Here is a 16,359-nt window from a genome sequence, read left to right on the forward strand (position 1 = left end):
CGTCAAACTCTTGCCGGGACAGGGGGAGTCTTACTTAGATCCTGGAAGGTATAAAAGATTGGTAGGCAAACTGAACTATCTCACAGTCACTCGTCCCGACATTGCTTTTGCTGTGAGTGTGGTGAGTCAGTTTCTCAATTCTCCATGTGATTCTCACTGAGATGCTGTTATCCAGATTCTGAGATATATCAAACAAGCACCGGGTAAAGGGCTACTCTATGAGGATAAGGGGCACACATATATTTGTTGTTATGCAGATGCAGATTGGGCAGACTCTCCTTCTGATCGTCGGTCAACCTCTGGATATTGTGTTCTTGTGGGAGGAAATCTGATTTCTTGGAAAAGTAAGAAACAAAATGTAGTAGCTAGATCCAGTGCAGAGGCAGAGTATCGGGCTATGGCTAATGCAACTTATAAGCTCATCTGGCTTAAGCAACTCCTGGAGGAACTCAAGTTTTGTGAAGTGTCTCCTATGAAGCTTGTTTGTGATAATCAGGCTGCCTTGCACATTGCTTCCAATCCAGTGTTCCATGAGCGGACTAAGCATATTGAAATCGACTGTCACTTTATTAGAGAAAAGTTGGTTGAAGGTGTTATTGTTACAGAGTTTGTTAACTCCAATGATCAACTTGCCGATGTCTTCACTAAGTCTCTAAACGGTCCTCGAATAGAATATATATGTAACAAGCTTGGTGCATATGATATCTATGCTCCAGTTTGAGGGGGAGTATTAGAATTATTAGTATAATTAGATATATTGCATATTTATTTATTTATTTGTTATAACTATGTGAAATTAGGCTAAGTCCATAGGCTAAGCCCGTAGGTTATTAGGCCCATTGTGCCTATTATAAATAACACACTAAGAAACTAATCTCCTAGGTTTTTCTCTCATAATTGTTTTCTCACAAGACCTATCAGCCTTATACTTGACTCTAAACACCCATTTGCACCCAATTAAATTCATATCCTTCGAAAATGGTACAAGAACCCATGTACAATTGCGATGCAAGGCAGAAATTTCCTCCTCCATGGCTTGAACCCATTGTGGGTATAATAGAGTTTCATGAACTAAATCAGGTTCAAGAGTGCTTATTAGAGCATGAGGAAAAGTAGAGTTGGTTCTGGATTTAGATCTAGTAACCATAGGATGAATAAAGGATGCAGAAGCAAATTTGGATCTAGGTAAGGAAGGTTCTGGAGCTAGCAGTGAAGTAGAGGGTGAGGAGCTTGATATGGTTTGAAGAACCGAAGAGGATGAAGACAGAGTAGGATTAGAATCAGGATCCAGAGATAGTGCTACGTGAGGAGGTGAAGAAGAAGAAACTACAAAAGAGGAAAAGAAGAAAACACAGCAGTAGATCCTCCACATTGAGTCTTAATAGAAATGGACTTAGAAACAGAAGAAGATGCAAGAAACAAAGAGGTATAAGGAAATTCAATGGGATTGAATTGAACATGCCTGGACATATATACCCTTCCCGAAGAATGCAAGCATTTATAACCAGCTTGACTGTGACTATATCTAATGAAAACACACTTGGATGTATGAAAATCAAATTTGTGCTTGTTATAGGGTCTAAGATAAGGAAAACAAGCACAACCAAAAGGCTGCAACAAAAAATAATTGGGAGATTTGTGATACAACAGGTTCAAAAGGAGTTTTAAATCTGAAAGAAGCAGGTAAAAGATTTATAATATGAACTGCAGTTTGAAAGGCTTCAATCCAAAACTTTAATGGCATATTAGCATGAGCTAACAAAGTGAGTCCCATTTCAGCAATATGTCCATGTTTTCTCTCAGCCACACCATTCTGTTGATGTGTATAAGGACAAGTAAATCTAGGTTGAATACCTTGGCTTTGAAGAAAAGGTAAGAAAGCCTTAAACTCACCCCCATTATCGGTTTGCAAAGCTCTAAGTTTGGAATTATACTGCAGTTCAGCAAACTTGTGAAAAATGACAAACACTGATAAGGCATCAGATTTCAATTTTGGAGGATATATCCATGAATACTTAGTATAGGCATCCACAAAGACAATATAATATCAAAATCCTTCAGTAGATAAAGCTAGAGAGGGTCCCCACAAATCAGAATATATCAATTTTAATGGTTTTGTGACCTTAATTTCACAATCAGCAAAAAACAGCTGATGAAGTTTACCAAGTTTAGAAGAGTCACAAAAGGATAAGTCAGACTTAGAAAAGGGAACATGAATTTTATTCAATACTATTCTCCAGTGTTCTAAAACTCGCTAAGCGCTAGTTAGGCACCAAGCTGGGCCTAGCGCCTAGGCGGGGACTAGGCGGGGCCTAGAAAAATTGCTATTTTTTAAATTAAAATTCATATTATTCTAAATGTACATACAAATTAAAATTCATATTATCTCAAATACACATATAAATTAAACAAAGATTATGAAATATTAATATAGATTATTAAATTTAGAGTTTAGACTTTGTGAAACACAATTTATAGGCATTAAAAATAATAGAATCAAATAAAGACATAATAACAAAATACAACAATAACAAAATACAACACTTGGTGGAGGAAGAACAACTCAACAAAATACAAGCAACAAATACAACACTTGGTGGAGGAAGAACAACTCAACAAAATACAAGCAACAAATTACAACCAACAGCAACAGCAAGCAGCTGCAACAAAAACACTCGGCGGAGGAAGAAGATCAAGAACCAACAACGCAAGAGATGGTGGCGGCGTGCGAGCACGAGAGAGGCAACAGGCTTACCAGAGGAGGCACAGGGTGGGTGAGGAAGATGTGCGAGCAAGCACGAGAGAGGCGACGGCGACGGTGTGCGAGCACGAGACGGCGGCGACGGCAACTCTGCAACTGCAAGAGACGGTGGTTGCGTGCGAGCACGAGAGAGGCGACGACGACTCTGCAACAGATTGTCGGTGGCAGTGCGCGTGAGAGAGAAGGGGTAACGGGTAAGGGGAAACAAAACCCTAATAAATTTATACTAATCCATTCATGCAGCCGGTTAGGCCATAATCGGCCAGGGGGTTCGCGCAGCTAGGCGTCCACCTTGGCCGCCTAGGCGCCGCCCGGTACCGATTAGCCGCGTTGGCGCCTAAGGTGGCCAATTTGGCCATAATCGTGGCGGCCAACGGCGGCCTAACGCCTTGGCTCCGCCTAGGCTGCGTTTTAGTTCACTACTATTCTCAATACATTTGATGATGGATGCCCTAATTTGGCATGCCATTGTAAACTAACAGTATTACATTGAGTATTTGAAGGCTTCTGCTCATGAACAAATGAGCCAGGTTTATTACAACTGGAAAAAGCTGAAACATTTGACAACAAATGGACATTTGAAGAATGAGGATGAACAGAAATGCTGGAATCACCAGGAGCAAGAGCTAGTGACAGCCAATATAATCCATCCTTAAGACCTCCCTGAAGTAGCACTTTCCCGAAATCCTTGTCCTTAATCAAACAAGAAGTAACATGAAATTCAGCAATAACATTGTGATCACAAATGAGTTGTGAAACACTAAGTAAGTTCTTTTGCATACTAGGAACACACAAAACATTGGGTAAAGAAATGATAGAAACAGGTTGTTGGTGAGTGTATAAATTGCTACAACCAATATTTGAGATAGGTAAAGTCTTACCATTTCCTATGGTCACTTTGTCATCACCAGTATAAGGAGCATGGATAGAAAGATTGTTTAGGTTAAAGGTGATATGGTTTGTTGCACCAGAATCAACAAACCAAGCAGGATCCGCAATCGATGCTGAGGAATGAGACAGATTATCAGGTTGTGGAGAAGAAAAATTACTATAGTAAGCACCACCTGAAACTGATCCTAAATCATTCATGTAAGCTCCATTAGAACCACTAAAGGCAGCCATAAATGCCTTAGAATCTGGCTTACCACCATTATTAAACTGACCAAAACCTTGATTAGGCATTCGTTGAAAGTTCCTATCAAACCTATGGTAGCATTTGTCAACAAAATGCCCCGGTTTTCCACATAGCTGACAATAAATTCTTCTATTTGAAAATCTACCTCGTCCTCTTCTTCCTTTGTTAATAAAACCTCCTCCACTAGGCATGAAACCTCCTCTATTAGCAACAAATTCACCAGTTCTAGCTGATTGTGCAACATTAACAGTTTTTGCAAAGGTCATATGTAGATCTAAATCAAAATTAAAAGCAACCAAAGGTGAATTCTTAGATGACAACCTTTATTCATGCATTAACAACAACTACTGCACCTTCTCTATATTGATCTCATCCATTTGATAGGTTATTAAGCTGACAACTGTTTCATAGTTGTGATTGAGTCCATTTAGAATAGAAAGCAGCAATTCCTTATCATCTAAAGGTTCTCCAATTGCAGCTAATGAATGTCCTATAGTTTTAATCTTGAGAACATAATCATTCACAGACATTGCGCCTTTCTTAAGAGATCGTAGCTGCTGTTTTAACTGGAAGGACTTAGCAATAGTTTGTCGAGAATAAAGATTCTCTAAGGAACTCCATACCTCAGCAAATGATTCAGAGTGAATCACCTGTGCGAGAACGTCCTTTTCGATTGTGGAGAACAGCCATCCGAGCAGCAATTGATCTGACCTCATCCAGGTCAGATACTTTGGATTAACTTCATCAACAACTGCACCATCTAACGGTGTTGAATCTGAATTCACCAGATACTTTTGTGGTGGAGACATCTTATTAACGAAAGGCACTAAATCAAACGCGCGAAGAGTCGCAAGAATCTGCGCTTTCCAAAATATGTAATTGCTCGAATCGAGCTTGATTGGAATGAAACTGAATGCTTTTGCCACCGCAGAGAAATCAAATTGCAAGGCTAGTGATGAGGAGGAATTACGAGGAGATGCAGAGGAAGAATTCGAATTACAGGCCATTGGCTCTGATACCATCTAATGAAATTCGAATTCTCTGCATAGGAAAAAGCAATGAAATTACGAAAAGGAATGAAATTACGAGGAGATGCAGAGAAATCAAATTGCAAGGCTAGGGCACAAAGAAATGAAATTACGAAAAGGAAGAAAGGAGACTCTCGGTTAATTCACTGATCAGAATAATTCTTTACAAACAAGAGGTGCAGCTATATATAATAGCGAGACACCTTCAGAAATAAAACAGCGCCTATGCGCCTAACTAACATATAAGCATAAGACTAAAACAAGCTGATAAAACAAACAGACATAACAAAAAGCAAACACAAATACTTATGCTTCCACAATGAGTTTCCTTTTCTTACTCTATTTCCAATCTCTTCTTCTACTCCTAAAGCTGTGTCGTCATCATTTTTGGGGTATTCTACTGATTTTCTTCAACCTATTATTACTTCTCCTATTTCTTCAAAATGTCCTCAAGTAGCACAGTCCCCTCTGGCTTCAAATCAGGCTGGTACTCCATCTATAACTACCAGTTCTCAGGCCATAACTCCGTCCACTTCATCTACGTTACAGCGTTTACCCACTCAATCACCAACCATTATTTCTCCTTTGTCCAAATACAAGGCTGTTCCAACCCCTTCAATTCATCCTATGCTCACTAGGTCTAAAGCCAAACAACTTGTAACCTCTTCACATCATACCTTCGTGAGTAACAATGAACCTAGTTCTGTTCATGAGGCTCTTTTAGACTCACAATGGGTTAAGGCCATGAACGAAGAGTATTCAGCCTTGCATAGAAATCATACTTGGGATTTGGTTCCCTTTTCAAAGGATATGAACTTGGTTGTAAGTGGGTGTTCTGGGTGAAATACAATGCCAATGGATCAATTCTAAAATATAAGGCTAGATTGGTGGCCAAAGGCTTTCATCAAACACCTGGTGTGGACTATGCAGAGACCTTTAGTCCAGTAGTTAAGGCCCCCACTATTAGAGTATTATTCTCATTAGCAGTAAATTTTGGTTGGGATATACAACAAGTGGATGTTAACAATGCATTTCCTAATGGAGACTTGAATGAAACTGTTTATATGGCTCAACCTGAAGGATTTGTAGATAATCAGTCTCCTACTCGTGTGTCGATTGAATAAGTCATTCTATGGACTTAAGCAGGCCCCTCGAGCCTAGTATTCAAAAACTGAGAGCTATCTTACAATCTTGGGGTTTTGTAAGGTCTATATCATATGCATCTTTGTTTATTAAAAGGACAACTACTTATGCGCTCTTTGTTCTAGTCTATGTTGATGACATACTGTTCACTGGATCGGATTCAACAGCTTTTAGTTCGTGCATTCATGATTTGGACACACAATTCGCTCTCAAGACCCTAGGTTCTGTGAATTATTTTCTAAGGTTTGAAGCCTATAGGGATGGCAGTGGCCTTTATCTTACTAAGTCTAAGTATGTGATTGATTTGTTAAAAAGGGCAGCCATGCAAAGCTGTAAGCCATGCAGCACACCTATGGCTACTGGAGTTTCATTGACTGATGATGGAGATCCCTTTCCTAATCCATCTTTGTATAGAACTTTAATTGGTTCACTGCAATATCTCACTTATACACGCCCAGATATAGCATTTACAGTGAACAAGTTGAGCCAATTCTTGTCTTGTCCTAAGTCTCAACATTGGTCAGCATGTAAGAGGTTATTTCGGTATCTTAAAGGCACTATTGGTATGGGTTTGGTCTTTACTCCTTCACCGAATGACTAGTCCTTAGTGACTTATACAAATGCAGATCATGTTGGTTACAAGGTCACTAGGCGACTAGCGGTTTTTGTGTCTATTTTGGCAAAAATCTTATCATGCGGGGGTCCAAGAAGTAGTTTGTTGTTACTAGATCTGTTGGAGAGGCCGAATATCGGGCAATTGCTATTGGTGTGGCTGACCTCATGTGATTGAAATCCTTATTTGTTGAGTTGGGATATCCTTATGTGTCCACTCCAATCGTATGGAGTGACAACTTGGCTGCTAAGAGCATGGCAGAGAATCTAGTGTTTCACTCTAGGACAAAGCATGTTGAAATCGATGTTCATTTTGTGCGGGAGAAAGTTGAATGTGGTGAAGTAGAAATCAGATATGTTCCAACATCTGATCAAGTGGCAGATATTCTTACTAAAGGACTGCCTAGAGACCGATTTCAATTTTTGTGTAAGAGACTTGGTTTAAAAGTGTCACATGTGTGTGTTGATTTAAAGACTGTTACAGCTGTTGCACTTTCATCCACAAAGTTCTTGACTTCTACGGAGTCTGATTTGAAGGGGAGTGTGAAAGCATCTAATAGTTTGTTATAACAGTTTGTTGTTTTTGATATGTTTATGTTTAATTGATGTAGTTTGTAGTTGTTGTTATGTTTTGATTATTGATGCTTTCTAGTATAGGCAGTAACAAACAGTTTGTTGTTCCTGTTATGTTTACGTTTAATTGATGTAGTTTGCAGTTGTTGTTATGTTTTGATTATTGATGCTTTCTAGTACAGGCGGTATTCTTCTTTCCGTTAAGCAAGTTGCCTATATAAGTAGCTCACAGTCTCTTTGTATATGTAACTTTCATTTTGTGATTCTTTGAATAAGAGTTTTGCTCGAGATATTGTTTCTCTCTCTCTCTCTCTCTCTCATGTTATGTCTCTGGTCTATTCCTAGGGTTTCTCTACACTTAACATGAACATTAGGGCTTTCACTTTTGGTTTGGCTGTCAAGGGCAAATAACAAATCGCTACATCTTTTTCATTCACATCCATAAAACTAAATTTTGTTTTATGAACTCTAAATTCAAGCTTTCCAAAATTTATAAAAGAAAGGACAAAAGGTCAGCTTACTGCTTGTACTATATGCATATGGCCAGTCTTATACCTATACTTTTTTTTTTGGGGGGGGGGGGGGGGGGTGCGCTAACAGTGAGCTAAGATCTTAACAGTGACCTGAAAGTGTGCTTGCCACATCAGCAACGGGTATGAAAGAAACCCCTTTTAAGTGCTCAAGTGTTAAAACTGGCCTAAAAAATAAAAAAATAAAATATAACATTAAAATTATTTTGTTGTGGAGAAGAAATAAAATAAAATAAAAAATTATTTTCAAATTAATTAAAATTGTTCTGACATAAGAAATTTCCACACTTGTTATTCTCAGTATGATAAAAATTTAGTGCTAAATAATCCAATTAAAATCTCCTTGCTAGATGGGTATTAAATTTGAACTCTTGTGGCAAAGATTACCTAGTGTGCTTGGGTTGTGGACCATTAGGCGTGTCCCATGAAATTGCTCAATGCGCACCCAAAGGATAGTAGCTGTGGGTTTCCTTCAATAGAAGGAAAATTCAATTATTGCTCAATAGTCCAAATAAGGTGATCTAATATTTTTTCTTATTGTGTTTAACCCTAAAGCACAAATATTACATCACCTTATTTGTTCTCTAGATTGTGGTTAATTAAATAATTTAGTACTACTGTCTTTGGCTAATAAAGGAACCTTCACCAACTACCATTCAAGTGTGAACTAGGTAAAATCACCAGCAGATGTAATATAGCCCACAAATCAAGCACACCAAGTAACCATTGCCACTAGACTTCAAATTTAATATTCATTTAGCCAAGCACACCAAATAACCATTGCCACTAGACTTCAGATTTGAAAAATTGCCACTTTCATATCTAGTATTGATGTGGCAAACAAACTTTCAGCTAACTGTTAGCCAAGATCTTATTTGACTACAACAACATATCCAGCCTTTATCCCAGTCGGCTGCATAAATTCTAGACTTCCATGTATTTTTATCTTTTATCATATCTTCATTTAGGCCCTTACACTTCGTATCAAACTTTAATGTCTCTCTCAAAATCTTCTTGGATCTGCCTCTACCTCTTTTTTTGACTAATTGTTCCATTTCATCAACTCTCCTCACAAGAGCGTCTCTTTGTCTTCTTCTCACATGACCAAACCATCTTAGTCTAGTCTCTCTCATCTTCTCTTCAATTGGCACTACTCCTACCTTATTACGAATAATTTCATTTCTAATTTTATCTTTTCTTATATAGCTGCATATCCATCTTAGCATCTTCATCTCTGCTACGCTCATCTTTTGCTCATATAGGTATTTGACTATAGTGAGTATGAAATTGGTCATTTTAAAAGTTCAAGTGTTAAACTAACCCAAAAAAAGTAAGATATGAAATTGCTATACATACATAGTACAGTGGCTACATTGACCTTTTGGCCTAAAAGAAATTTGGAGCTAAAATGACCTTTCAGCCTAAAAGAAACTTGGATCCCTAAAAAATTGATACCTATATGTTAAGGTATCCATCAGGGTCTCTGCAATAATAATAAAAGGGAGAAAAAAAGATATCATTATATGAATGCCCAATGTATGCCTAACACCAAAATGCAAGCCTCTTTTCGAGGTATATTCGCATGTTGCACGGAAGAAGAATAAAAAATGAAACCCTTGAGCCATAAAATTCACAAGAGACTGTAGACATTGAATTGTCCCATACTTATTTCCATTTGTGTTTCACATTGAATGTTCTCCATGACATTTTAGCAAATAAGAAGTCAAGTAAAAAAATTTAAATTTAACAACAAATTTTTTACCATCCTAAATTCCCGATACTTGGAAGCTATTCTATCTTTAGTCTATGACAATAATGTTAACATCTAAAAATGAAAAAACATATCATCAGACAGAAGAAAAATTAGAATAGGAAAATGAACTAAATTTTATAAACTGACCTAATTCTTACATAAACTTTTTGTTTTTTGACACAGACATTCAATATGTACTCAGATGACAACCATTTGAGGTTTCAATTAATGGTTATTTAGAAAGAATATTAACAAATGCTAACATACATGTTTTGCAATTATGTAACACAGAGGCGCTCATACAAAATAATTTTTAGTTCAACATACCCAACAAAAGAATATTCCATGCTAGCATAACCCTTACTTCTTGACTTCATCTGATCAAAAAAATCCCCTACCATCTGCAGTGCAAATTACAAATAAGAAATAAAGCACTGGAAACATAAATAGATTTCTTTTTCTTTTTTTTATAGAAAGGCAGCGATTTAATTATAAGAAAAAAAAACTACTAGAAAGCATAAAAAAAAAAAAAAAAAGAAACCCAAAAAAGAACATTCACCACAGGATAGAACATCCCCAAAAGATAGAAAAAAAAAATCCTACCAGATGAGTGTTCAGGGAGTGGACAGAAGAAGAAAAACGGATATTATAACAAAAAAAAAAAGAAGAAAAATGGATAATCTAACCGAGGGTGTGAGAAATACACTAAGCATAGATGCATAAATTGTTGTCAAAACAAAGAAATTAAAACAGCATGAAGATACCTCTGCTAGAGGTAAGTTGTATGTGATGGAAGCTCTAGCTTCTGTAATAAATTTCATTTCTTTGAACTCTCCTCGTCGATCTTGAGCAAGCTCCATCAATGAACCAATATAATCTTTGGGAGTAAGCATCTCTATCTGTAGATATATGTAAAAGCATATGATTTCCACAAACAAAACTTGGAATACAAATTTTGTTAGTACTATCTAGAAGGAAATCATACAGACAATAATACATAACCTTCACAAATGGCTCTTCAATTGACCTCCTTTTTCCAGATTCAGGAAGCAGGGATGGATTTGAACATTCAACCTACATCAACAACATTGAGAGTCACACTTCCCCTTATGATGAATCGTACTCATACTTAAAAAATCAGTAGAGCTAAATTGGCATATATTATAACAAACTAAGAAAAAACGACAAGTTCATTGTATATGCTACAATACTAAATAAAGAAGTTGCAACAAAGGATCAAAAAATAGATCAACAAAATCTGTAGGAAATATGAAGGTAACCCAAAGTTGACATGCTTTTAGTAGCCAATTGGTTTAGGCAATGTCTAACTTGTGGGATAACACCGTTGGACTAGACTATAACTGATGTAGGAACATAGGGGTTATCTAATCTAAGAATCCCATATTCAGTAGAAGCAACACTACACTCTTTTTAAATGAATTCCACATTGGAAGGAAAGAAGACCACACTCCTTTCAGACTTCTATCTTGGATTACTTGTCAGACACCTTTTGAGAATATATTTGAGTTCTATAAATATAAGGTTTATCCTTGAAATCTTATCCTAGTTGAGGATTCCTAAAGTGTGAGCATTTTGTATCCTTGAGGTGGCCTCTCAAAGTGGTGATTTGGCTAATATTAGTTGTAGTAGGGTTATTAACCTTGTTAAGATTGACATCATAAAGACATCCCTACTCCAGCTGGTACGGCTCTGGTATTTGGTCTAGCTCAACTGCCTAAGTTTGGTTCCTGTAACTAGTCTGGCTTACTTGTGTATATTTTAATTCTTGTAATTGGGCTGGCTAAGCCACCTATGTTTTAAGTCTTGTAATTGGTCTGGTTTAGTTGCCTATATTTTAATTCCTATAATTGGTCTGGCTCAGTCCCCTATACTCTTGTAGTTGGTTTGGCTATACTGCCTATGCTTTGGAATTAGATTGGCTAAATCTTCTACAAGAAGATAGAAATTTCTGCATCATCTATTGCTCCAGTGCCAATCAACATTGTGTCCTGGCCATCAATTTTGGGCCTGGAAAGTTCATTTTGAGCTTCATTTTCTCATATTCTACTTATGCTGTTTGAGCTATTATGCACTTCATCACAACGCCTCCAAAATGCTTGACAGAGGAATCTTCAAAAAATTGAGATGAAAGAATTGCAAAGACAGATCATCAATAGCAACAGTGTCTTGAAGCATACAGAGACTTCCAAAATTGAAGTAGAGATGAAAATTCTGGAAGGAATCATTTGAGCAGTGAGGCAGAAACTAATAATCCCTTTGCCTACCATTTTACCAATGAAGATGCACCTCATCAACATCAATGAACTAATAACTGTTAGTCTCCAGACTTAGGGATCAAGGTTGATATTCCCAAGTTTGACGGAAGATTACAACCTGATGATTTCATTAATTGGCTTCATACTATTGCACATGTTTTCAAGATCAAAGACATTCCAGAGGACAAGCAAGTTATAATTGTGGCCATTAAACTGAGGAAGCATGCCTCAATCTGGTGGGAAAACCTCAAGAAACAATAAGGCCAAAGCAAGAGCAAAGGTTGGATAAAATGTGTCAAGAGCTCACGCATAAATTCCTTTCAAAGCACAATTGGCAAGAAGATTACACAATGGAATTTGAATAGCTGTACATGAAGTATGACATCCATAAACTTGGTGGGCTACATACGGCTATTGCAACCATTTGCAACTTCAGCCTTACTGGATGTTAAAAATGATGTCATTTATCAGCCTTATTGGATGTTCAATCTATTCTGTTAACAGGATATTTAATTATCAATACATGAGATTATTCAGTTATACATTTTGTCTCATTTATTTATTTTTGGTATCATATATAATGGATGAACTCACTAAAGATATTCAGACAGATGTGCCATGGTGTATGCTATTTGCAGACGACATAGTGTTGGTGGATGAAACAAAAGAAGGAGTGAACACTAAGCTTGAGTTGTGGAGAAACAATTTAGAATCTAATGGATTTAAATTAAGTAGAAAGAAAACAGAATATATGGAATGCAAATTTAGTAAAAATGCAAGAGTGGATGATGTTATAATAAAATTAGAAGACCAAATCTTACAAAGAAAAGACCATTTTCGATATTTGGGATCAGTGATTCAAAAAGATGGAGAAATCCACGAGGATGTCGCACATAGAATTAAGGCAGGTTGGCTAAAATGGAGAAATGCATCGGGGGTGTTATGTGATGGTAAAATCCCATTAAAATTGAAAGGAAAATTTTATAGGACAGCTATAAAACCAATCTTGTTGTATGGCTCAGAATGTTGGGCAGTCAAATACCAGCATGAGCAACAGACGAGTGTAGCGGAGATGAGGATGTTAAGATGGATGTGCGGACATACAAGAAAGGATAAAATTAGAAATGAAGTTATTCGTAATAAGGTAGGAGTAGTGCCAATCGAGGAGAAGATGAGAGAGACTAGACTAAGATGGTTTGGTCATGTGAGAAGGAGACTAAGAGACGCTCCTGTGAGGAGAGTTGATGAAATGGAACAATTAGTCACAAAAAGAGGTAGAGATAGACCCAAGAAGACTTTGGGAGAGACATTAAAATTTGATATGAAATATATGGATCTAAATGAGGATATGACAAAAGACAGAAATATATGGAAATCTATAATTCATGTAGCCGACCCCACATAGTGGGATAAAGGCTGGATATGTTGTTGTTGTTGTTTATATGATGGATGCAAGTTAGCTTCAGCTTTATATAGTCTGAGTCTTCCTAATCCCTAGTGGGGCCCAAACTCCTATTAGGGAACAGTGCCTGTCAAGCCCTCCACTTTTGGGTCGTGACAAGTTCACTAAACTGCACTAATTTCCTAGAACACAGATAGTTGCAGTATGAAAAATGGTACTTGGAACATACAATACTATGTGTTCTGAAGTGTAACCACCCAGCAATTAAATAAAAAAAAAAAAAAAATTGTAACCAAATGCCCAGTCCAACAGCATTGGCCTAAATAATTTTCAACATAACCCACAGAATCAGGACCTGGCCCAACAACACATTCAACCCAACAGAAGAGGCCCATGAGGCTTGAGTACAGGGCCTCCAAAAATTTTTAAAAAAGGCATTATGCAAAAGAATGAGACTCAAGTTTGGCATTACAGTTTCACCATCAATGCAGTTCACTCGATATACAACACTTGGTGCTGTAGTTATTAGTGTCAAATTATATTCCCTTTCAAGCCTTTCCTGCAAAAATAAAACTGCATCAGCAAACAACTCAAGTATTAACCACTGGGACATGAAATGAGATTGCAAAGAAACCAAAAACACTATAATATGAGACCTGAACAATTTCCATGTGTAGAAGCCCCAAAAAACCGCACCTAAAGCCAAAACCCATTGCACTTGATGTTTCGGGTTCAAACTGCAACATTAACATTAAAAGTGGGGAACTATAGTGACAAACAAACAAAATCAGTGGATACAATATTGAAGTTAAGGGTGATAATGTGATCTAGATGCAAATCCATCAAAGTGTGAGGATTGGATGTTGCATTCAGAAATTTATAAAGCTAATGCCTTTACGATTTTCTAAAAGTGAAGCTCAAATACAGAATTTCTATGAAATTTATCCATAAGATGATCTCAGAAACAAAATTTAAACTCTAAAGATAGAAATGAACACGAAATTTATTTGCCCAAGCAGTGGGTAGAACCCCAAGTCTCTCACAAGTTGGCTGTTGAAGAGAATGAGCTGCAGCTAATCTAGGTGCCCCATTTGCAACCACTATGAATTTTGGTGGGAAGTAAAGACGTGGTTTTGGGTGTGGGGGGGGAAGAGCGAACAGGAGAACATGCCATATTTCATGCCATAGGGAAAAAAAAGCTCTTGCAAGAAATGTAGAAGGGTATCTACTGAAACTCTGAAGTTATTACAGTCACATTGTGCTTTTTCAAATTCCTAAAATATTTCAAACTGTTATTTGGTAAGAATAAAAACTCAAGCAAAAGCAACTGTTAGATTGAAACTAAACAATATAGATTCCAAATGAACAAATATAAAATGATGGAACTTAAATGGGAGGACATTAGACCATAGCTTTGAGGACTTCTTGTAAACAAGCTCTGATATCAAACCCAAGCAGCATATAAGAATAAAAGAGGTTAAAAGAGAAAGAAGTAAATAGAAGTAAGAAAAATATGTGTGAATGTGAAAGAGAAGAAGCAGGTCCTGATTGAGAATGTTCTGATACATGTATTATGACTTGCAAAAGCAGGATTACCATTTTACCCTCCTGATTAAGAATACTTTAAACAAACAAACAAAAAATAAAAATCAGTATACTAACCTTCAATGCAGAATCATTAAGTTGCAGCTTCTCCAATGCATCACGTAACTCAGGAAACCTACAACAGCAATGGATGAGGTGCAAGATGGGACACATAAGATTTCAATCTAAAATTTAATAAATGATACAAAAGATTAAGAAAAAGTTCAGTACTGGTCAGCATCAACGGGAAACAGGCCACAGAATACCATTGGAGTGGCTTCTTTATATCCAGGCAATGATTGTTCTGCCCGTCCACTGTAGTGAGTAATAGTGTCACCAACCCTAGCATCTGCTACCGATCTTATCGAAGCTGAAAGGTAACCCACCTATAACAGTAGAAAACAATATAAAACATGCTATGAGTATAAATAACTATATAAAGGACAAAATTCACCCCTTGTCTAATTAAAACTTTAGGATGAGTAAGTGATGTAACAATTCAATATGCTGACAAAGCATATCATAGTTTTGCATTCAGACCTTACTGATCACTCAATCTAATTAAACACTTGAATATGTCTACACAGTTTATAAAAGAGAGCGTGGCCAACCCACTAAGAGATTAAAGTCCTAAACAAGTTGGTGGTTAAAAATTCTCCATAAAAATATATTTACCATTTACAAGGATGGGGCTTGTGAAGGGGCTATGGGTCTCTCTTCTGTGTCTCTTTAACAGATGGGCTTGTTTTTTCTTTTCAAGCTTTGGGCATTCTGATTTGCAATATCTTGCAGCAATGGAGAGGTCTAAAGCCTCATCTTTCTGATTTCTACTGGTCTGATAAGGTTCAGTTGCTTCTAGAAGACAGGAGCTCAGGTTGTCTGGCCATCAACAACAGAAGGTTCAGCCAGGGAAGGGCGAATCTTCTGAAGTCCAAGAGAAGAAAGCTAAGGCCTACCTGTATCACCAATCAGAGAAATAAATGGAAAAGGAAGATGCAGAACATTAAGCCCTCAAAAAGTATGGTTATTTCTACACCAGATGAGGTTTCTCAGAATTCAAACAATTTGAATCTTAAAAATCAGAGGCAGGAAGTTTTGACTTTCATCTGGACCATGGCAGATCTGAGGGATTTTGGGACGTTTCTTCAGAAATTGTGGCTGAGGCCAGGGCAACTTGGTTCATTGGGAGAGCCTTGGGTCAGTCGGCTAAGGATGAGGCTGTTGTTTTAAAGGCTAGTATTGATCATGAGCGGGCAGTTCAAGAGGAATGGGACACATTGAATTGAGTGGGGTTTTTGCTTGGTTTGGGTCTTTGGCTCTGTGCGTGGTGCCTAATCTTTTTCTAGGTTTCCTACTTGTTGGGATTGGAGGTCTTCAGTTATTTTGAAAGCCAGAATGTTGGAAAGGGCAATTTCCATTCAGCAGATCGGTTTCCTCAGAGGGTAGGTCTTATCCTGGGTCAACTTGCATCTTGATATGTTGGTGCTTAAAGATTGAGTCTTAATGAAGTTTCGCTCTTAAGCTTTTAAAGTTAGGAGGCAGTGTAAACTGCATGTGGGTGG

At 37.3% G+C, this 16,359-nt stretch overlaps 1 protein-coding gene across 3 annotated transcripts in view; it reads right to left on the reverse strand.

Moving 5' to 3' along the window:
* LOC127803936 (translation factor GUF1 homolog, chloroplastic) overlaps positions 1 to 16,359 on the reverse strand; it is a 96,667-nt gene that overhangs the window by 30,847 nt on the left and 49,461 nt on the right. For all 3 annotated transcript variants that reach the window (XM_052340584.1, XM_052340583.1, XM_052340585.1), the window contains exons 11-17: positions 15,029 to 15,183; positions 14,876 to 14,933; positions 13,870 to 13,950; positions 13,686 to 13,772; positions 10,538 to 10,609; positions 10,300 to 10,434; positions 9,863 to 9,936 (exon numbers count right to left, since the gene is read on the reverse strand). In XM_052340584.1, the coding sequence (XP_052196544.1) occupies positions 9,863 to 9,936; positions 10,300 to 10,434; positions 10,538 to 10,609; positions 13,686 to 13,772; positions 13,870 to 13,950; positions 14,876 to 14,933; positions 15,029 to 15,183 (662 nt within the window). The remainder of the gene's footprint in view (positions 1 to 9,862; positions 9,937 to 10,299; positions 10,435 to 10,537; positions 10,610 to 13,685; positions 13,773 to 13,869; positions 13,951 to 14,875; positions 14,934 to 15,028; positions 15,184 to 16,359) is intronic.

This window comes from Diospyros lotus, chromosome 6 (assembly GCF_014633365.1).
Source record: "Diospyros lotus cultivar Yz01 chromosome 6, ASM1463336v1, whole genome shotgun sequence".
NCBI lineage: Eukaryota > Viridiplantae > Streptophyta > Magnoliopsida > Ericales > Ebenaceae > Diospyros > Diospyros lotus.